The sequence below is a fragment of the Enhydra lutris genome, unplaced genomic scaffold (assembly GCF_002288905.1).
Source record: "Enhydra lutris kenyoni isolate GAN:26980312 unplaced genomic scaffold, ASM228890v2 scaffoldscaffold33, whole genome shotgun sequence".
Taxonomy (NCBI): domain Eukaryota; kingdom Metazoa; phylum Chordata; class Mammalia; order Carnivora; family Mustelidae; genus Enhydra; species Enhydra lutris.
The window spans coordinates 15,327,672-15,351,119 of NW_019154117.1; the positions used below are offsets into that span (position 1 = coordinate 15,327,672).

Below are 23,448 nucleotides of genomic sequence, written 5' to 3' on the forward strand. Positions count from 1 at the left end.
TTCCTACTTCAGGAAATAAACCATCCCATCCTTAGAAAGCTCCAGTTGCTAAAAGCTCCAGCTCAAATTGGGCTTAATCTGCCTCCCAGTGGTTTCGATCTGTTGACTCCAGCCCCACCCCTGAAAGCATATTGAAAATACCTATTTTTCTTCCACCTGGCAACATTCATAAACTTCAGAACATTTTCAAAAATTCCTGACTTATTTATCTTTCAGGCTAAAAACACTCATGATGAATTACTGGTGGACCAATAAATTGAACGGAGGAAAACCAACAAGGGAAGAAAAAAAGGGTGGGGGGTGGGGCTGAAGGGGAGTAGAAAAAAAACTGAGCATATATTCAAAGCAAGGATTTAAATGTAGTACCAATAAAAAGTAGAAGCCAATTAAGGGACATAAAGGTAAAACAGACACAGTCAAGGAGTTACAGAAGTGTGTATAAGATTTTTTTTTAATATCAAATAAGATGTTTTTACCTCTTGCGACTGCTTTAGATAATCACTATCTTGGATAGCATGCTGTTCCATTTCTTTCATTTTCATCTTCTGAAATATAGAGGGTTCTAGACCTTGTTAAAAGAAAGAAAATTAGAGAATGCTTGAAAATGTGTTACATTCAAATCACATTCCTAAATAGAAAGATCTGAACATAGTGCATTCATCTAAATTTGAATATAGTTTCTTTTTCTCTTTTTAGCAAGTGTTACCAAGATTCTTTTGTCCTTTTTTTTCTCAAGTGGTTGAAAGCTATATATTCTACAGTATTTCTATTCACCAGTGGTTTCTTTACATTTATAATAATTTATGCTCTCTAAATCAAAGTCAAGCACTAAGTGATCCGTAACTTGAGTCCTCCCTACAGAAGGACACCTTTAGAGATTCTTTTTTGTCCATGCTTTAGGTAAAACACATGAAATTTTCATTCCAAATTGTTCTCCTACACCCTATTGTCCATGCTTTACGTAAAACACATGAAATTTTCATTCCAAAGTGTTAGGGCAACCTTCCTTAACAACTGCATGAAGCATCATAGTAGGCTACCCAAAAAAAATAAAACAAAAACAAAAGACAGAAAAGAATGCCAGAAGACACGTTTCGTTTTCAGTTCTTTCTTAAAGAGGATGGCAAGGATCATTATTGTCGTTAGTTTTTATACTGGTGCTTGCAGAATCACTGGCACGTAGTACCTGCCCAATAATAATTAAATTATTGGTCTAGAATAATTCTGAGAATAATGCTTAAGAGTCCCAGGCTAAATGTAGGAGGATAAGAAATAAGAGCAGTCATTTTTTTCTCTAATTATTTTTTGCCAAAAATACACACACACACACACACACACACACAGTGCAAAAAAATCTATTGGAAAAAAATCACAAAATGTCATATGACATTTTTGTAATATTGTAAAGGTATGACCAATATGGCTTCAATGAGAGTGCAAAACTAAAATTAAAATACCTTTAGGAAAAGTTAAAAATATACTTTTCCTAGTAGACAAGTAGACAGTGGGCCTCCTGGTTGCCTCAGATTAACTAGGCACCTGGAGTCAACCTATTTCCCTACATCTTCTTTCTAATCATCAGACTTAAGATTCTTTCCCAGAACCCTCCTGCCACCTGCATCTTTTTCTATTTGAAAGTCACTGGAAAGAAATAACTCGGGAGTTGGGGGGTGAGTGAAATGGGTGAAGGTGGTCTCAGGTACAGACTTCCAACTGTAAGATAAGTAAGTCCTGGGAAGTAATGTACAGCATGGTGACTGTAGTTAACAACAGTGTATATTTGAAAGTTGCTGAGAGAAGAGATCTTTGAAAATTCTCATTACAAGAGAAAAAATTGTAACTATGGAAAAGACTTAACTTGTTGTAGCAATCATTTCACTACATACATATACATACACACACACCAAATCATGTTGTACACATAAAACTAATACGTCAATTATATCTCAATAAAAAAGAACTTGAATAATTTAAGAAAAACATACAACTTAAATATCAGAATATAAACAAACATTTATAAATAAAATGAATACATTGGCAATTGGTCCTAGAATCGTATCTTCAGGTATGGCATTTGGGTTTATTCCATACTGTAGGCTCTTATAAATTTAAGATAATCTTAAATTTATCTTAAGATTTAAGGCAAGACAATAATTAAGCTCTCAAGTCATATCTGTAGGTTAAGGGGGTTCTGAATAATGTAATTTCTAATGTCTCTTTCAGCTTAGAGTCCATTTGATTCGCAGTGATTTTACAGACAATTGAGTATTTTCAAATATAAATCAGGGTTTCTCAACCTTGGCACTGACATTTTGGGCTGGATAATTCCTTGTCGGGAGGAAAGAGACCATCCCATGCATTGTAGTGGGATGTTTAGCAGCATCTTTGGCCTCTACCCACTAGAAGTCAAGAATACCTGTACCTCCCTTAGTTGTCATAACCAAAAGTCTTCAGACATTGTCAAATGTCCCAGGGAAGAGAGGTGGGATGTGTACAAAATTGGCCCTTGGTTGAAAACCACCAACCATAAGACAAAGCAAGGTTTTAAAGAAGCATAATAACATAGATTTCAATACAGTGTCTATTTTACCTTAACTTCAGGATTTCAAATAATTGTAAATATTTATGAGATCTGATCACATAGTTCCTTCTGTTTAAAAATTAGTAAAAGGGAGTGTGAGGAAGATGGTGATAGAGAGGGAGGACCCAAGCCTTGCCTCTTCCCATAAATACAACTAGGTAACTATCTAGATAACCAGATAACTAGATACAACTAGGAGTCTCCTAAATACTCCAAAAATTGACCTGAAGACTGGTAGAACAAACCCCACAATGAAAGGTAGAGAAGAGGCCACATCAAAGAAGAGATTTGCACACGCACGCTCATAATAGCATTGCTCATAGTAGCCAAGGGGGTGGGGGGAACAACCCAAGTGTCCACTGATGAATGGATGAACAAAATATGGATATTAACTGCATTCTGTCTTGCCATGGCAGCCACAGAGGTACCCTGCAGAGATCTTGGAAGCCCCACGTTGAACATGCATGACAGAGCTGCAACATGGTTGGAACATAGTCCCTGCATCCCTGGATGGGAGGCTGCCTGTCAAACATTTGCAGAGGGCTTCGCCTAAGTAAGAATAAACCTCAAATGTGTGAAAGAAAATAAATTTTTAAACAAAGAGCTGGTAATGATCTCTTACCATGTAACAAAAGAAGTTCAAAGTTCTGACCATTGCTCCCAATTCTGTTCATAATCTGGCCTTATCCTACTTGTCCAGGCTTATTTCACACTCTCTGCCTACCTCAGAGTTTTCATTTGTAGCTAGCTGATCCATCTTTTCTCCTTTACGAACCACCATTAAGGGATACTTGCCCATGGAATAAATACTCTATGTCAATAGTAATAAATAACCAACCACAACTCATCCCACCGAGTTCTGTGTAAGGGTTCATATCAACATTTCATGAACCTTAAGAATTTATAACATGAGACAACCCCACTCCATCGTACTAAATGAAAACTCCCTGAGCCAGATTTAACAGCTCTGAATACGAAACTGACTGAACCTTAATTTTTCTGGATCCCAACAACTATTCCATTAAACGAATGGAATAGTTTCCATAGTTTTCATAAAAATTAAAAATCAAAAAGAGTTATTTTTCTAAATGGATACTGCCACCCTCTCGTTTCCCCATCTCCACTTGAAAGAACAGCAGGGACAACCAGTGGTCTGGGAGCACAATGAGGAAACTTTCCCAGACTTTTTGAGACCCAAGAGTAGATTGTTACATACTTATCTGACTAAATTTGGATACTGTGAGCCAGTTCTTGCTGCAGGTCTCTTCTTCTGAGACGTTACTCTCTCCTGGCTCTGAATCCAGCTGGTCATTTTGAGAGCAGGTGTCAACCTTTATGACCTGGAGAGAAAGACGATTGCTGGAACCCAGTGACATTAATCTGAAAACATTCTGAGTCATTAAGGTGACTCATAGAGGTACTATGGTGAGTAGCAGTGGTTGTTAACATTGGCTGCACATTAGAATCAACTGGAAAGCTTTCAAAACTCCCATTAGTCAAGCTGGCAGGACGCAAGCACCATGTGATTACTACTTGTGGTCATGACTGAGAACCAGGGTAGGGGGCAGCAGTCGTCAAACTTGACTGTGAAGCAGAATCACTCAAAGCTATGCTAAACCACAGACCACTGGGTCCCACCTCCAAGATCCATGATTCATTAGGTCTAGAGGGAGAAAGAACTTGAAGGTCTAGTAAGTTCCCAAGTAATGCTATCACTGCTGTTAAAAGACCATAATTTGAGAACCAGTGGCATAGGGCAAAAAAACATAGGCTTGGATCGAAAAAGAACTTGTATTGGAATTCTAGATCCATCACTTAGAAGTTACGTGAACTTGAATAAATCATTTAATGTCTGTGAACCCCATTCCCTTTGTCATTAAAGTAACAGGTAGCCAACAAGAATGGCTTCCATATGTACTAACCAGGGACAGAGAAGAAATGCAATAAACTGACAAAATACCAAGCAATAAACAAGTTCAAGTTATTAGTACCTAGCCCTAGTTTAAATTCTAGTTAATTTCTGGCCACTTTAACTATTGCAAAAAACAAATCCACTGAATTCATATTTCATAAGATTCCAGCAACTCATATCATTTTCCCTGTAAAAGAGTGTTCTTTACAAGCTAAATCTCTCCCTGCAAAAGGTCTTTTTACAGAATTGTCTTAATACTTCTTTCTTTGCTTCTGATTCTCATTCTAAAAAGAGCTGAGGTGCTTTTAAAAATGCATCCAGATTACTATGCGGAAAAATGAAGCAGGGCATTAAGATCATGAAAGATGAAGCCCTATGGAATTACTAACTCAGATCTAAAACTTCCTAATAATAAATTAAAAGATTCACTAAATGAAAATGTGAGCATAACATATTGGAATTTGTGGGATATAGCTAACACGATAATTAGAGGGAATTTCATAGCACTAAATGCCTATAATTAGAAAAGACGACAGTCTCAAATCAATGACTAAAGATTCTATCTTAACAAACTAGAAAAAAAAATAAAGCAAAATAAAACCAAAGTGAACAAAAGAAATAACGAAGAGCAGAAATCAATAAAACAGTATTCAGAGACAAATCAATAAAATCAAGAACTGGTTCTTTGAAAGATCAATAAAGCAGATAAGCCAGCAGCCAAACTAATCATGAAACAGAAATGCAAATATAGAATATTATGAATGAGAGAAGTGATGTCACTACAGACCCCATAGACAATAAGGGGATAAGAAAAGAATATTATAAAAACTAGATGCCAATAAATTCAACAACTTAAATGAAATGGACAAATTCTTTGAAAAATACAAACAAAGCTCACTGAAGATGAATCAGATAACCTGAATATGCAGTCCTGCATCTATTACAGAAATGAATTTAGAGCTAAAAACGTTCCCCAAAAGATAGTTTCATTGGTTAATTCTACCAAATAATAAGAATTGCAATGGTTCTATACAAACTCCCCTAGAAAACTCAAGAGGGAATACTTCCCAACTCAATCACTAAGCCCAGTATCACCCAGATACCAAAATCAGACAAAGACATTGCAAGAGATCTACAGACAAATATTCCTCAAGAATACAGATGCAAGAAATCTTAGTAAGATTTTAGCAAAATAAATATAACATACAAAAAAGGTAATACATCATGGTCAAGCAGTTTCATCCTAACCAGGCTGACTTAATATTCTCAACAGTACTTCTATATTATAAAATAAATTATTATAATTAATCATATTAACATAGTAAAAAGGAAAAACCACCTGATTGTATCAGGAAGTACAGAAAGAGCATTTGACAAATGCTAACCCTCCCTTATTAATGACAAAAATTCTCAGAAACAAGGGGTAGAAGGGAAGTTCTTTAACTCGATAAAGGGCATCTACATAAAAAGCTACAGATAACATCGTATTTACTGGTAAAAGCCTAAATGCTTTCTCCTCCTAAGAGCAGAGAAAAGGAAGCATATTGGCTTTTGCCACTTTTATTCAATATTATACTAGAGATTCTAGCCAGTGTAATAAGGCAAGAAAGATAAAATACATATGGATTTGAAAGGTTAAAAAGTAAATTTGAAAAGTGAAACTATCTTCATGTGTAGATAACATGACCATTTATATAGAAAATTCTATAGAAGGAACAAAACCTACTCAAATAAATTAGCAAGTTTAGTAAGGTTGTAGTATATAAAACTAATATTTTAGAAAAATATATATATATATATACACACACACACATATATGAGCACCTGGGTAGCTCAGTCGGTTAAGCATCCAACTCTTGGTTTCAGCACAGGTCATGACCTCAGGGTCACGGATCAAACTGTGTTGGGCTCTGTGCTCAGCAGGGAGTCTGCTCGAAGATTATCTCCCCCTCTCTCTCGAATAAATAATCTTTAAAGATTTTATTTATTTGACAGACAGAGATCACAAGTAGGCAGAGAGGCAGGCAGAGAGAAAGGGGAAGCAGGCTTCCGAAGGAACGGAGAGCCCGATGCGGGGCTCGATCCCAGGACCCTGGGATCATGACCTGAGCTGAAGGCAGAGGCTTTTACCCACTGAGCCACCCAGGTGCCCTCAAATAAATAATCTTTAAAACATATTTATTTCTATCTACCACCAACAAATAATCAGAAATTTTTTATAATTACATTTATAATAAAATAAAAAATATCAAATACTTAGGGAGACATTTTTAAAAACATGGGCAAGAACTGAACACTTTTGGCACCTGGGTGGCTCAGATGGTTAAGCATCTGCCTGTATCTCGGCTCAGGATCCCAGAGTCCTGGGATCAAGCCACATGTTAGGCTCCCTGCTCAGCAAGGAGTCTGCTTCTTCCTCTCCCTCTGCCTCTCTCCCCTGCTCAGGCTCTCTCTTTCTGTCTGTCTCAAATGAATAAGAAATCTTTAAAAAAAAAAAACAAACTGTACACCGAAAACTACAAAATATTACTGAGCAAAATTGAGGAACATCTAAATAAATAGACATAGCATGTTCATGGATCAAAACACTTATTACTGTTAAGATGCCAACTGTCCCCAAGCAATTCCACTCACCCCAGCAGGCTTCTCTGTAAAAACTGTACAGCTGATTCTAAATATATGTGGAAATGCAAAGAAACTAGAATAGCCAAAAAACAAGACAAAAAACAAAACAAAAAAAACACCACTTTGAAAAGGAAGAAAAATTCTGGCAGAGCTACACTACATGATTTCAGTATTTAATATAAAATACAGTATTCAAGACAGTATGGTAATATCATAAAGACAGACGTGCAGATAAATGGAACAGAACAGATCCAGGAATAGCTCCATCCATATTATGGATTCCATGGTCAATTAATTTTTTTTAAAGATTTTATTTATTTATTTGACAGAGAGAAATCACAAGTAGGCAGAGAGGCAGGCAGAGAGAGAGGAGGAAGCAGGCTCCCCACCGAGCAGAAAGCCCGATGTGGGGCTCGAACCCAGGACCTGGGATCATGATCTGAGCCGAAGGCAGCGGCCCAACCCACTGAGCCACCCAGGCGCCCCTCAATTAATTTTTGACAAAGATGTCAAGGCAACTCTATAGGAGAAAGACAACCTTTTTACCAGAAAATGGTAGGGAAAAAATTGGTATTTGTATTCAAGGAAGGAATGGAGGGAAGGAGGGAGGAAGGAAGGAACAAAGAAATAAAGGGGTGGGGGGAGAAAAAGGAAAAGAAAGAAGGACTTCAACCCTTACCTATCACCATCTACAAAAGTTAACTCAAAATGGGTACTAGACCTAAATATAAGAGCAAAAACTATGAAGCATCTAGAAGAAAACATGAAAGAAAATCTCCATGATCTTGGGTTTTGCAAATTTTCTTAAATAGGGTACAAAAAGCACAGACTTAAAAAACAAACAAACAAACAAACAAGAAGTGGACTTCATCAAAACAAAAAATGTATTCACTTCAAAGAACATTTATGAAAAGTAAAAGGCAAGCCACCAAGAGAAAATATTTACAAAATATATACCCAACAATGGACTTAAATCTAGAAAAACTCTCACAACCTAATAATAAGACAACCCAATTTTTAAAAGTAGTCAAAATATTCAGACAGGTCACCAAAAATGATATATGGGTGACCCAAAAAAGCACATAAATGATACCTCCCAGCACTAGTCACTCCAGAAATGCAAATGAAATCACCAGGAGATCCCACTCCATACCCCCAGCTATGGCTAAAGTTAAAAAGACCCAGCATACTAAGGATTGGTGAGAACGTGGACCGCTGGAACACTCATAAGCCATTCCTCATAAACTCGTGGGAATGTAAAATGGTATAGCCACTTTGAAAAGCAGTTTGGAAGTATCTTCTAAAATTAAACAAATACTTACCATATGACTCTGACATGCTTACTACTAAATATTTACCAAAGAGAAACTGAAACATATGTCCACACAAAGACTTATGCACAAATGTTCATAACAGCTTTGTTTGGAATAGCCCAAAACTGAAAATAACACAAGTGTCCTTGAACATGTGAGCTGATAAATGAGCTGTGGCAGATCCACTCTGATGACTCTTAAATTTATATCTTTACTCCTTCCAGTACAGGGTCATTTTGTAGTGTGCCCGGCACCTGACACTACAGAGAAACCGAGCTAAGATAGGCGACTACCTCAATGGCCAACGACATAAAACACACTTACTGGCACCTGTAGTCCTTGTGTTTTCTTCTTTTTCTTTGACGACCTCTTATCCTTGATCAGCATTTTTGTTTTGATCCATGCTGACTGCCCTATCTCTGAGGATCTTGAAAGATCTGTAAGGGAAAGAGTTAGCAAAAGAGGTTTAAGACTGCTCAGGGAGCCATTTCGTTCTACAGATGACTGAGAATGGGGAGAACGAGGATATAGTCGAAGGTGGTCAGCTTTTTAAAAATAGTAATGCACAGAATTTAGTAATTTAAGAGTTTTTTTAAAAATTTTTTTAATCTTTTAATACATATGCACTTAAAGTTTATTTATTTATTCATTCATTCATTCATTCATTCATTTGACAGACAGAGATCACAAGTAGGCAGAGAGGCAGGCAGAGAGAGAGGAAGGGAAGCAGGCGCCCTGCCGAGCAGGGAGCCCAATGTAGGGCTCGATCCTAGGGCCCTGGGATCATGACCTGAGCCGAAGGCAGAGGCTTTAACCCACTGGGCCATCCAGGCACCCCTAAATTTTTTATTAACATATAATGTATTATTTGCTTCAGGGTACAGGTCTGTGAATCATCAGTCCTACACAATTCACAGCACTCCCCACAGCACATACCCTCTCCAGTGTCCATCCCCCAGCCACCCTCTCCCTCCCCCCACCCCCAGCAACCCTCGTTTTGTTTCCTGAGATTAAGAGTCTCTTATGGTTTGTCTCCCTCCCCGGTTCCACCTTGTTTCATTTTTATTTTTTAAACAAACAAACAAAAATGTTCACTTCTTACGTTTAATCTTAGAGATCTTCAGTTTCTCCTCCTTGTGGAATCTCAAACTATGACTCCGAGTGAAGGGCCTATCCCTGCGGAAAGGACTGATCCAAAAGGACGTGTTTGGCTGCAGCCACCGTCCTGTGCCTGAGCAGTCACTACTGTGGGCCAAGTTTGATGAGTGGTGAGAGAGGGATCTAGTTCGGATCTGCCTCTGGCCTTGGCCGCTCTCTGTAGAGCCGCTGTTACAAGTGGAGGCCAGGCAGGTCTGCCATTTTTTCTTGATGCTAAACACACCAGTTTCATCACCTTCAGAAAACGCCCAGTTCACGTATCCACCTCCAGTTCCCATGCTGTCGCCTTGGGAAGGGAGGGAGGTCACTTTCATTGGCGGAGACGTGCAAATCAAAGTGGGCAGAACTTGCTCCCCCTTGTCTTGTCTGGCTGGCATCTGAGCGAATGACCTGTGCTGTGCCTCAGGTTTGGGCACGGAGTCCTGAGCTGAGACACCTGGGCTCGGCCAAGTCAGACGAACAGGGATCTCGCTCTGGGCCACCTGTTTGGTCGCCAGCACATCTGCACCAGCTTCCACGGTTGGTCTGAACAGAGGCAAGTCCGTTTGTGCGGGAAAAGGAACTTGCTTGAGGTAAGAAGGGACCAGGAGAAACTGGCCATGCTTTGGCTGTGCTTGCCCGGTTCCTGTTTCATGCTTTTCCTGCTCATCTCTTACATTCGAAGCCTCTCTCTGACGGTCTGTGATCTCGAGCAGGGGCCCCCTCTGCACTGTCGGGGTGTGCTGGCTTCTGGCCAGGCTCCGCAGCAAAGAAGGAGGCATGCTGTAATACTGGTATTTCTTCTCCGCGGAGATCTCCATGCTGCCTGGAACCCCGGCAGCGATGACGTTGCTCCAGCTGTGTGGCAGTTTTCTGCACGTCGACTGTTTGCTGCTGGCCAGGAGAGCCTCATCCTCTTGTAAGGTGTCAACAGCAGAAAGGAATTTCAGGGTATCCACTGCCAGGGCAGAGAGGTCCTGCAGGTGTCCCACTTGGCTGTCCAAGGACAGTAAAGAGTCCTTTATAAAAGACACTTTTTCATTCATTTCTTTCATTTGGAAGTACATCTCTGTAACCCTAATGGTAAAGGGAGGAAGAAAACCAATGAGCACGTTAAGCCAGTGGGAACCTGCCTCGCTCTCTTCCCATCCTATTTCCACCCTTAGAAGGCTTCTCTAGCCTCAGCTGCTTCTGCAAGTTGGGTGAGTCATCTTCTGTCTTCTCATCTCACGCCCTCCTACAATTCCTACTACCACTCCAATGACGAAACCCTATGCATCTACTTTTCTAGCCCTTATTTCTCTCCAGCATTTCAGAACCGTGTTTCCAGCTTCCTGCTAGTTCTCTCTCGAATATTCCATCCACCAGCCCTACTGTATTGGTTAATACATTCACTAATTTCCATGGCAAATATCCAAAAATCTCCTACTGACAAACACCAGGTTATTCTGGATAGGGAAAGGAGATCTTGAGGAAGAAGCCAGAATGAGAGGAACAGAATTAATAATCAAATATGTGATTAGAAAATTTATAGATCTTAAAAAAAAAATCCAAGTCTACAGTTCAAACAGGTTTCCCAAGCTTCACACAAAACCCATTTTAAGAGTCCTACATTCCAAGAAAGTCTGAGGCAAATTTTTACAATTATTTTGAATACTTTAACCCAATATTACGATGTCTAGCCATTGACTTACGTAAAAGCAACACAAGATATTTTCAGCTATGAAAGTCAAAAGTTAAATGGCAAGTCGAATCCAATTAAATGTGATAACTGACTTAGAGACAGAGAGAAATTATGAAGGAAATGTTGGTTAATATTATCTGTATATCAGATATATCTCTATTTGGGGATGGGTTTTGTTTTGTACCTCCCCTCAAAAGAGATACGTTGAAGTTCTAACCCCCTAGTACTCCTAGATGAGGACCTTATTTGGAAACATGGTCTTTACAGAGACAATCAAGTTAAAATGAGGTCAACATGGTAGAATCTAAGCCACTATGGCTGGTGTCCTTATAAAAGGAAATTTGGACACCGAGAGAAGCCCACCCTACAACTTCAGTGATATGTCTATAAGCCCAGGAACACCAGGGATTACCAGTACATGCCAGAAGCTAGAAAAGGCAAGGAAGTATTCTCCACTACAGCCATCAGAGGAAGCATGGCCCTCCCAACTTCTTGATTTTGGACTTGTAACCTCCAGAACTCTGAGACAATAAATTTCTGTTGTTATAAGACACCCAACATTTGCTACGTCATTATGGCAGCCCTAGGAAAATAATACAACTTTCTAAGCTTAACAAAATAATAAATTACAAAATATCTCATATTTGGTTATATAAAAACAAACTCATACCCATAAAAAGTATTTTAAAATAAACTGTAAGTTAGAAATTACTCTAACAAATGTGATGACATGTTTGTATCCTTTAAAAAATCAAAAGCTTTTACAAATTGTTGGGACACCTGGGTTGGCAAAGTTGGTTAAGCAGCTGCCTTTGGCTCAGGTCATGATTCCAGGGTGCTGGGATGGAGCCAGACATTGGGCTTCCTGCTCAGTGGGGAGCCTGCTTCTCCCTCTGCCCCTTCCCCCCACTTATGTACTGTCTCTCTAATAAATAAAATCTTTAAAAAAAAGTTTTTACAAATTGTTACAGAAAAAAATTACAAAGACTCCAAAGGATGTGAACAAACAATTCACAAAGATAAAACAAAAGAGATAGGGAAATATGGTAAAATATTCAACCCCATTAGGAATGCAGAGAAATGGAAATTAAAATTAGTTCATCTACATTGTCACATTTTTTTTTTTTGCCTAGAAAATGATTAAAATAATTCAATGGCAACAAAGGTACACCATTGGGATGTTCAATTAGGCAATGTAAGCAGAGACTATGATTTCACTATGCTAAAATAGATATTCTTTACATTATGCAATATTAGGCAGTCATTAAAAATTATACTTAACATTGTTGATAGCAATTTCCTTTGGCTATTTCTGATGGTAGGCATGGGGATGTGGATGTGTGTTATGTTCTGTATTATATACTTCAAAATTTGGTATAAAAACTTTGTAAGTCAAGAAACAACAAAAGTTAAAAATATGTTTATAAATAATGTTGAATTATTTGAAGAAATGTTTTTGATGTATAAGGGGGGAGGGGTACAACGTAAAAACTTGTATAAATTTTTTTTAAAGATTTTATTTATTTATTTTGAGAGGGAGAGAGTGGAAGGAGGGGCAGAGGGAGAGAGAATTGCAAACAGACTACACGGAGCGCAGAGCCCGACACAGGGCTTGATCTCACGACCCTGAAATCATTATTTGAGCCAAATCAAGGGTCAGATGCTTCACCGACTGAGCCACCCAGGCACCCCCAAATCTGTATAATTTTAACTAAAAACATATGAAAGACTAAACGGGAAAAAGGAAATTTTCACAGTGTGCTCTGGCTTATGACATTTTTACTTTCTTTTCTTTCCCTGTTCTATTCTTTTATTTGGATAAGTGAGTATTCTGGCCAAATTCTCAACAACAAAAATCTTTGATAGGCAGAAATAAAGGATTAAAAAAAAAGGACAAAAAAAAACAGCAAGGAAGGGAATCTCATCAACAGTTTCACAGCTGACATGGCTAGAGGCAGAAATTAAAAATGATCCCTGGTCTTAGGTATTAGGGGCCTAGAGGAAGCAGTGATTGTACTCTAAAGATTTAGCATTCCTCTGCAGCAAGCACTTCCCAAGTCGTGTGCGATATCCCCTCCCTAGAATGTATCCCAAGTCACACGGATTGAGAAATCCTCCTCCTCTTTCTGGGATCCTGGCAGACAGGAATCAAAGAACCAAAGGGGTGATACTTTCTGTGTTTATTATAGGGGGGTGGGACCCTCTCTTTCTTCCTTCCGCTATAGAATTCAACTTCTGTATAAGCAGAGGCTTAATAAATGCTTCCTGACCTTCTGGAACCTGCAAAACGAGAATGAGCAGAGATGATGAGGGGAAGAGCACAAAATATATGTATATTCCCTTCCAAATATGCTTAATTAGAGCCTCTCCATTTAGTGCACTGTTTCATCTAATTCAAAAACAGAACAGTTTGAGCGGCAGTAATGGAGGCTCATTAAGTTCCATTAGCAGCAGCCGCATCCAACGGATACAAAAGAAACCAGGAACTATTCACAGCAACAGGTAACATGCGACAATAGAGACCCGTTAGACAAATAACCTGGTCACCCTCACATCGGGTCTTCTTGCTTTCACAGGCATTTTTTTTTTCCTACAGCATTATGACCCGGGAAACGTATTTTAATTATATTCCTCACCCACCAACTCTATCAACTTAATGTAGACTTTCAGTCATTCTGACATACAAAATCAATTCTTACAAGTTTAGTTTCCCCTGTGTGCGATTGGAGGGTGGAGCGTAGACCAGGACGGTTATTGTTTGACTGTGGGTCTTTGGAGAAGATGTTTTAAAGTAAGATTGTAAGAAGTATCCTTGTAATTGTCATGATAATCACAATATTCACTGAGGGCTCACTCTGTGCCAGCCATGTTACAAAGGCTCGGCCTTACTACTTTTATTTAATCCATGTAACAACCCCATAATGGAGGCATTCCTATTACCCCTTTCATAAAAGAGGTTAGGTCACATGGCTGGTCACAGGGCTGGGGATGGAGTGAGGCCTCGAACCCAGACAGTCTACCTCCACATCCAGTGGCATTAACCCCTGCCCTCAGGCACTGGGCACCAGCTGAACAGCTCAGCAGGGATCTAGGCAAAGCTCTCATCGGGGGCCTTCGAGGTGTGGGAAGTGCTAAATGAGTTAGACTAACGGTTCCATGCTGGGAGGTGCTCACAAATGTTCCTCAATAAGGTTTCGCAGCAAAACCATGACAGGACCTGCTCCCATGATGACTCTACTGAGTCACAGTGTGACTTGTTTAAAAATGTAGCATTTTCCAGGGGCACCTGGCTGGCTCAGCAGGTAGAGCGTGCCACTCTTGAGCTCAGAGTTGTATGTCTGAGCCCCATGTTGGGTGTAGAGATGGTTTTAAGAAAATAAAATGCAGCACTTCCCAAATATAACATGCTTAATATGGGAAAATACCCAACTAACATCTTACTCCACAGAACAGAGACAGGCAAGTGCTGGCTTATATCGCTGGGGTCAAAAAGTAGCCAGGGTTCCCGAGAGAGAAAGACCTAGAATAGCCCGAGCACTCCTCTTTCTCTCGTCTCACAACTGACTTAATTCTGGAAGGTTACACAGGAGGGGACCGCGCAAATCTCCTAATCTCCTTTCCCTTCCTCTTCAGACTCGCTAAGCTGCCTCCGGGATCCCCCATGGCTCTGTTGTGAACCCCCCGGAGACGGGCCCCCGGAGGCTAACCGTGTAAACGGAAGGCTGGGGAGGCCGCTCGAGCACGAGGGAAAACGGATGGACGATGTTCTGAAGAGTGAAATGAGGGCTTCGTCATCAAATCTAGAGCCACGAACGCCTCCAGAATATGGTTCAGAAGCTACATACCCATTTCCCTTCTACGCCTTCCTCTACCCAAGGGGAACCCGAAGAGGAACAGAACGATATGCAAAGACTGATGGTGCTCGTCCTACGATCACCGACACCACCGCTGTTACCGGATTCCTTGTTCGCACATGTCTGGTCCTCGAGGTTCACACCAGGTCCCTCTGACTTGGAACACGACGCTTCCTAGTCGACCTTCTCCTCTGCTGATCGATTCTGGCTCCTCCTCCCCGGAAGCCCTTCTTCCTTGCTCCGTTATGCAGGTCTTAGCACCCACCACCGTCCGGCCCTCAGCCGGCTGAGTTTCCTCACCTTTCTTGCTTCCCGGGCCTCATCACTTCCTCCATCGTGCCCTTCCTGTCTTACAAGGGTCAGACGACTCCCGAATCTCCTTGTCCAGCTCAGTCTTTGCCCCAGGACTTCATAGCCTCACATCCAAGACTCTAGAAATCTGTGGCTAAATGTGCAACAGGAGCCTCGAGATCAACTCAAAGCTGAAATTCATTCCTTGTCCCCTTCCCCGTGTCTTTTGCACATTTTTTTTCTATCATGGTGGCGCCACTTTTCACCTAATTACCCCCGCTGCAGGTCAGACAGTCTTCCTGGACTCCACCCTCTCCCGTGGCCGCATGTCCATCCCTAACTCCCCTCATGAACTGCCTTTTTTTTTTTTTAAGATTTTATTTATTTATTTCACAGACAGAGATCACAAGTCAGACAGAGATCACAAGTAGGCAGAGCAGCAGGCGGTGGGGGGCAGGGAGCAGGCTCCCTGCTGAGCAGAGAGCCCGATGCAGGGCTCGATCCCAGGACCCTGGGACCATGACCTGAGCAGAAGACAGAGGCTTTAACCCACTGAGCCACCCAGGAGCCCCTCAACTGCTCTTTCTAAACATGTCTTTACTCATCCCTTCTGCTATGGCAGACTAAATGGGTATCTCCCTGAAATCCCTGTGTTGCTGTGCTAACCCCCAAAGGTGATGGGATCAGTAGGTGGGGCCCGTTGGGAGGTGTACAGGTCAGGAGGGCCCCTCATGAATGGGACTGGAGTCTTTATAAGAAACCCCAGGGAGCTCCCTCACCCCCTCCAGCACGTGGAGACACAATAGAGGTCTGCAACCCAGAAGGGGGCTGTCACCCAATGAGGCTGCCATGCTGGCCTTGTACTTCCCAGCCTCCAGAACTTTGAGCAGTAGCTTTCTCCTGCTCGCAAGCCACCCAGCCTCTGGAACTTTGTTGTAAGAGCCCCAGTGGACTAAGATACCTCCTTGCAAACCTACCATGGCTAGCTTGGCTGGTGCCTGGGACCCATCCTCCGGCTGCACTGATCCCTGCTTGTCTCCACATTTCGAATTCCGACTCTTCACATCCACACCGTGACTGAAGGAATCTGCCTAGAACTTCAATCAGTCCGTCTCTGACACCTAAAACTCCTTCCTTCGTTAACAGCGTAAAAAGTAAGGGGCTCTCCGTGACCTCGGCCCCATTCATAATCTGGGGCAGGGAGGTCATCTCATCTCATGGATTTACTCCACTTTTCTTAAGATTTGAAAGAAAAGATGTATTTAGAAAGAAATCACCCCCACAGTTTTTGAAGCCTGTTTTTACTTTCTTCAAACCCTTCCTATCGGTCAGCATTCCGTCACCTACTTCATCTACATCACCTCAGGTCATCCTCATGGCACCTCTAAGAGGAAGGTCTATTTCTGTGTGCATCTCACAAGGAAGAAAACAAAGACCCAGAGCCAGCTTGCCCGAGTCCATGGAGCCAGCAAGAGGAGAAGCCGGTCTTCATCCGGCTCCATCAACTCCTATCTGGGCACGTGTCCTAGAAAACAGAGAGCCAGGCTGGCCCACAGGACCCAGTGAGCACATCTATGAAGGAGGCAGAATGTGCAGAAGAGGAAAAGGGGAGAGAAGCTCATCAAGCTCTGGCCTAAAGATATTATTTAAGGAAAATAGAATTTGCATGCCCACAAACCTTTGATTTTTTTCTCAATATAAAATTTGGTCTGAGATTCAATTGGCCACCTAAATACATATTTACATAATATGGTAGCAATTGAAAAGCCCAGAAATAGGACTTATACCCATAGCAAGCCATTCAGAGAGCTCTTCATGTAACTCAATTTTAAAGAACGCCGTGTTTAAGGATTCACTGTCTATTCATTTGGATGTCAGAAAAAATACATGCATAATGAGGTATAACAGTTTATAGTTGGGAGGGGGCCCAGGCATTAAGCCCTCTCCTGGGGCAAACTTCTGCCTCGCTTCTCCTCCTGTAGTTTCTCCCTTTGCTGGTGAATCATCCCCAGGATCACAGATATTTGTTATCCCCGCGTGAAAACAAAATAAGGAGCCTCACCCGTCCCCGTCTCCCCAGTGCAATCAGCACCCGGCACTCAACTTTCTCCAGTCCTACCTGCCATTGGCGGACACACCGTGCTGTCTCAGGCATCCTCACTGGCTACCTCTGCAGCCAGGGGTGCCGCCATCCCACCGGATGTCTCTGCCTGGCCCGCCCTCCCTCAGGTCTCTCCTCCTCCAACTTCTCAGTGGCCTTCTTGCCCTAAGCTATGCCCTAAAGAGTCCAACCCAACTCAACAGAATCAGGGGGCTGACTCTGGCAGACCCCTCCTCCCCATTGTTTTCTATTCCCTTACGCAACTGACTTTTTTCATCACTCCTTACCTGACATTAAATTACATCTTTTTATGTGTTTCTCTGCGTATTATTTATCCTCCACACCCCTCTCCCCTCTCCCCGCACACACTAGAACACAAATCCTATGAAAGCAGGCACTCTCGTCTCCTATTTACCACTTATCTCCAGTGACTAGAAGGGCATCTGGAACGTAGTAGGTGCTCAATAAATATCTATCCATTACAGAAATATTATACTCTACCAGAAAGAACTGTAGAGAACCCAAACCTCTGGGTTTCGAAAGTCCATTTTTCTACTTCTTCAGACATTCTAGTAGCAGAATCAGCTTTGGGGAACTGGGAAAAGTATGTAATCTTTCACCTTTCTGAGGTCACCCGGATTCGTTCCTCACAGCTATAATTCAGACTTTCCATCTTCTCGTGGAAGTATATCCCCACGCACTGCTCCTCGAAATCATGAAGTCTTTTCAGATCCTCCTCACTCAGGTAGAGTTCTGTGTAAACAAGCATGGCACATTAAAAAAAAAAACAAACAACCATTATTTGTCTTTTTTTTTTTTCTTAAGATTTTATTTATTTATTTGACAGACAGAGATCACAAGTAGGCAGAGAGACAGGCAGAGAGAGAGGGGGGGAAGCAGGCTCCCGGCTGAGCAGAGAGCCCTACGCTGGGCTCGATCCCAGAACACCGGGATCATGACCCGAGCCAAAGGCAGAGGCTTTAACCCACTGAACTACCCAGGTGCCCCCCATTATTTGTCTTTAATAGGAAGCTGATACGGAGTAGGAGTGGCTTTTCTCCTACTGCTGTTGAAAATCAATAAACTATTGCTTGTGTGAGAAAACGCTGCTGCGTTGTCATGCCAGATTCCTAATATTAATGGAGAAGCACTGTGCAGAAACAAATAAAAACACCAACTTGGCTCTTCCCTATTGTCTTATGAACAGGTGTGGGGATTTGAAGATGACTCATGTGGAACAGACATTTTCTGTCCAATATACTCATAGGTTAGACCATTTCTACACATTAACAAAACTTCACTACATTTATATGCACATGGGGAAAGAACCTGATTGTCTTTTTTCCCTGCCAACTGTTTGGTAAATAAACTGTAGGTTAAAATCAACTTTGGTGAAGTCTGTTCTGTTAAATTAATCCAGCAAGTGTGAGAAAGTTTCACTTTGTTACACTGAGTTTGTAGATATAGTTGACCCCTGAACAACAGGGGTTGAAACTCACGTATATGTGTTCTTGTTTGTTTGGGGTTTTTTTCCCAGTATATACAGCACACTACTGTATTTTTCTCCCTTACGATTTTAATAACCTTTTTCTTTTCTCTAGTTCACTTTTAAGTCTTAGTATATAACACAAATAATACCCAAAATATGTGTTGATTGTTTATATGATCAGTAAGGCTTCTGGTCAACAGTAAGCTACTAGTAGTTAAGTTTGAGGGGAGTCAAAAGTTATATACTGATTTTTGGCTGTGCAAGGGGCTGGCACCCCAACCCCCACATTGCTTAAGGGCCAACTGCGTAAGTTGCTCTACTGGAAACAGAGGCATTATTGCCAGCCAATGGCTGAAACTATCCACGTTCCTTGACATGATTATAATTAACTCACAAAGAGATATCGTTTCATGATATTGTGGAGCTAATACACATCAATGTCAGTCTTCAGTGATCACATTCCATCTACTACTTTAGCCCTAACCCTGATCTAACAAAAATATATTAGCTCGTGAGCAAGTTTCTAATACTTGAAAAATATATAAATGGCGCTGCAAAAAAGGTTTAAAATGGAGCATTCTTTTCCTTCAGTGGTTTCACTTAAATTAAGGAAAAACCCATAATGTTCCCTCAGACTTAGAAATCCAAACATTTATTTTCCAATAAAATGAGACAAAAATATTAATTTCAAATTGAAAAAATGGGGCAAAGAGGAAACAATATTCAGCCATAAAAATCTGTCCACAACTCAAGGACATACTATTTTATGATTTTATGGTGTGGAAGAACCAGATACTGAAAAAAATCCAGTAACAAGCCCCCCACCCCCGCCCGCCCACCAACAAACTCTAAATGCCTGTTTGCATTAAAGAATCTCTTGTGATGGAGAAACTTTGCAGTTATCATGATTTGATCCTTCTGTGGATTCCTGAAAGCTAACAACCCAAAGACCAATTCCAGGAACAGGAGCATTCCCGTGACTCTCCACCAGGTGGCACCGCTGCCCTGTATGCGCACGTCAATCTTCACTAACGGAGTGGAAGAAATTTCACAAAAATTCAAGAATTTTCCAGAACTCTGGATGAACACTATCCATCAGAAATGTACTTGAGTTATATACGGGAATCATCCTATAAGCCCAGATGAAAGAGAAGCTGAAATCTGGCCAAATCGCAGCCAATTCCAGGATCTCTCACCTGGTTCACATGCAGGCGTTCCACAGCCAGTACCCGCGAGGGCTCTCTCTGAGAAGCCTAAAAATTATAGTGTAATTATAAGCCTTTAAATTAACTTCAGTTATGTGGTGCCCGTGTGGCTCAATTAGTTAAGCGGCCAACTCTGGATTTCTGCTCAGGTCGCAATCTCAGGGTCACGGGAGAGAAAGCTGGGCATTGGGCTCAGCGCTCAGTGCAGAGCCTGCTTCGGATCCTCCTTCCCTTTGCTTACCCCTCCCCCAACCCCGACTCTAAAATAAATAAATAAATCATTTTTAAAAATTAAGTCCAGTTGTACTTTGGCTTCCTCATCCAGGCTGAATATTTGCAGGGGAGCTGGGGAGGGTGGAAAAGAAAAGTAAAACTCCAAAGTGACTTGAAAAGAGAGAAATACTTCACTGAGCCAATTGCCAGGAGAAACCAAAGCATATCCACCCTTCCAACCTTGTAGTAACACCCGCCCCCTAAGAGCCCCGTGAAATGTGTGAAATGTGTAAACAGCGCACACTCCCTTATCTGAAACTCCTCGAACTCCTGTGTTTTATAATTAACAGTTTTCCTGGTCTCGTTTCAGAAAGGTAATGCAGTGCATATGCCATAAGTGAAGTAAAATCCCTACCTGAGGCTAGGGCAGTACCTAAAAGCCAACACATCGTTTTTGGGGGTTTTTTTTTTTTTTTTTTTGGTTTTTTTTTTTGCAGCAGAATCAATGAATATTCACGCTAGGAGGGATAAAGAGAATAAATGGCTTCACATTAGTCCCATCCGCCTCTTTTATCCAAATGACTCTCTAACTTAAGAGGAAAAAAGCTTTCTGCTTTCAGGGGTATTTTGGATGTAGGAATTGAGATAAGGTTTATGGATTCATGCATTTCCCCTATATATAGGAACTACCTCGAAATGGGCCTGGTACCAATTGTGAAATTGCTTGAGAGGAACTACAATGGATCTGTGAAGCCACAATAAGAAATGTTATTATAACAATTAGTGTGAGAGTCATATTTGCAGAGAAGAAATGGATAAGCAAAATGAACTAAGAGAATCTCCAAATATGCAGACTAAAGCAGTAAGAAGAAGAAGGGGGGGGGAGGGGAAGGAGAGGAGAAGAAAAAGAGGAAGGAGGAAGAGGAGGAGAAGGAGAAAAGAAAAATAAGAATCCACATTTCTCCATCTTGAACTGAAAATATGAAACAACCATACGGAATCATCTCCATTCTCAACAGATTAGGAAGCAGAGAATCAGGACTCTAATTCCTAAGTGAAGCCAAGTGTGTCTTTCTAATTTCTCTCAGCCCACAAGACCTCCCGTGACTCCTCTCTATTTGGATTCCCCCTTCGACAACAGGGAAATGAGTATGGGTCACTGTGAGTACTCCCTAGGAGTTACTCTGATGACTTTCCAGGTGATAAGAGAAAACACGATTTCCCAGGTGACATGGAGCCTTAAACATTCACGCAGAGATCCCGTTCTTATCTCTTCCTTTCTTTCGAAGTACTGGTTAATCTCCGCATAAGGTACCACAACTACATGATGAGATCAATGTATCTGCTTAGACCCAGGGTCTGGGCTGATAGGCTATTGTGTGGGAAGGCCCAGAGACTTCCATCCTGTGCCCTGAACCCAACTTCATATTTTCACCTTGGATCTCCACTCTTTACCCTCTTCCCAGTGCCCCATAAATGAAAACGTACTTAATCCAACATCACCCTCTTCTTGGTCGTTTGGAGCTTGCTGATGGCAAAGACGGCGAAGGAGGAGACCAATGTGGCTCAGCAGGATGAAAGGTGGGGGCAACCACGGCTTCTGGTGATAGGTCATGATGTAGCGATAGCGATTGTATTTCCACAGTTTATTGGAAATGGATTTCATATCTACATAGACGTTACTGTAAGTTGCAGGGAAGAGAGGGATAATGTTTTAAAACAGCATCCTAAAATAGAACAGATTCTTTCTCTATTTTCCAACTTTTATGATTGGCTCGCTCAACATTCCCAGCACTTAGTCAACAAAAATAATATCCATTGCCTTTGTGATTCTTCCTCTACCCAGACAAGATATATTAAGCACCTTCTACAATCAAATAGGCTAATCAGAATAATAAAAAGATAGAAATTACAATCAGAGAGAAAAATGCTAATGTTTTAAATGCAATGAACATAAAACTCCCCTCTGGAACTTATCACTATTCTTGGTTCACCATCTCTTCTCAAATAAGAAGCTCTTTTCAGTCCATAATTTACCATTCACAGTAAAAACTGTTAATGTTTCTCTGTATCATTAACGAATTAGAAGAGATTCTCCCAATGTCAAATGTGAGAACCGACAGAATAATCCTAGTTAAAACACCCAAATGAAAGAATACTAATGAAGAGACAAAGAAGAAAAATCGGTTCATCCTAAAATAATCAATAAGCAGAACTCTGATTTAGAAACTACATAAAAATTATTTACATTAACTTTACAATGAAAATAATCCTTTATAGGTAGGCCACCTGGATTATCCCTTTAATGACATCAATTTTAATATGCAGATAGTATGTTAAACACTGATAGTACTGGCAATGGAAGTTGTGGTGGGTGGTGCATTATTCTAAAACAATGTGTCATCTCCTAATTACTTACCTTTAAGTCTACACCATTATGGGGGTGAGGAGAGGACACCATGGGATGTCTATCCTAACATTCTGCATAGGCTAATGTTTAGTTTCTCTAGAGAAAGATGGCAAAGTAGTACTTGAGGAGGACAGCCAGAATGAGCCAATAAGAATACAGGCAGCCCCACACTTGAGCCATGATAAAGAGAAGAAAGCGGAACTATCCTGGAGAAAGCCAGCTGAGAATAAGAGGAAGGGAAAAAGTTTCACAGAATCTGTAAAGCAGATGAGAGGAAGATAGAAAACTGAGTTTTAATAGTAGTTCTCACAAGTGTGGCCGGAACCACAGAATTAGCATCACCTAAGGACGTGTCAAAAATGAAAATTCTTGGGCCCTAACCCAGAACCACTGAATCAGAAACTCTAGAAGAGACATTATGTCAATGTCTCCACAAGCCCTCTAGGATATTCTCCTGTACCATCCAGCTGGAGAACCACCACAATTAAACGCGGTCATTCCGAGTGAGACTACATCTTGCCCACCAGCAGGTGGCGATCTTCACAGTGTAGTTCAGGGGTTTTGTAATTCTCGCTACAGAGAATCTGGAATGGGGCCCTGGACAATCAATCAGATCTGGGGTTTCTCAGCTTG

The 23,448-nt window shown here is 41.1% G+C and overlaps 1 protein-coding gene across 1 annotated transcript in view; it reads right to left on the reverse strand.

The window, feature by feature from the left end:
* Positions 1–23,448, reverse strand: part of LOC111153633 (transient receptor potential cation channel subfamily M member 6) — a 160,518-nt gene that overhangs the window by 25,711 nt on the left and 111,359 nt on the right. The window contains exons 24-29 of the mRNA XM_022512777.1: positions 21,894–22,087; positions 18,119–18,251; positions 9,534–10,645; positions 8,756–8,868; positions 3,798–3,921; positions 477–568 (exon numbers count right to left, since the gene is read on the reverse strand). Coding sequence (XP_022368485.1) covers positions 477–568; positions 3,798–3,921; positions 8,756–8,868; positions 9,534–10,645; positions 18,119–18,251; positions 21,894–22,087 — 1,768 coding nt within the window. The remainder of the gene's footprint in view (positions 1–476; positions 569–3,797; positions 3,922–8,755; positions 8,869–9,533; positions 10,646–18,118; positions 18,252–21,893; positions 22,088–23,448) is intronic.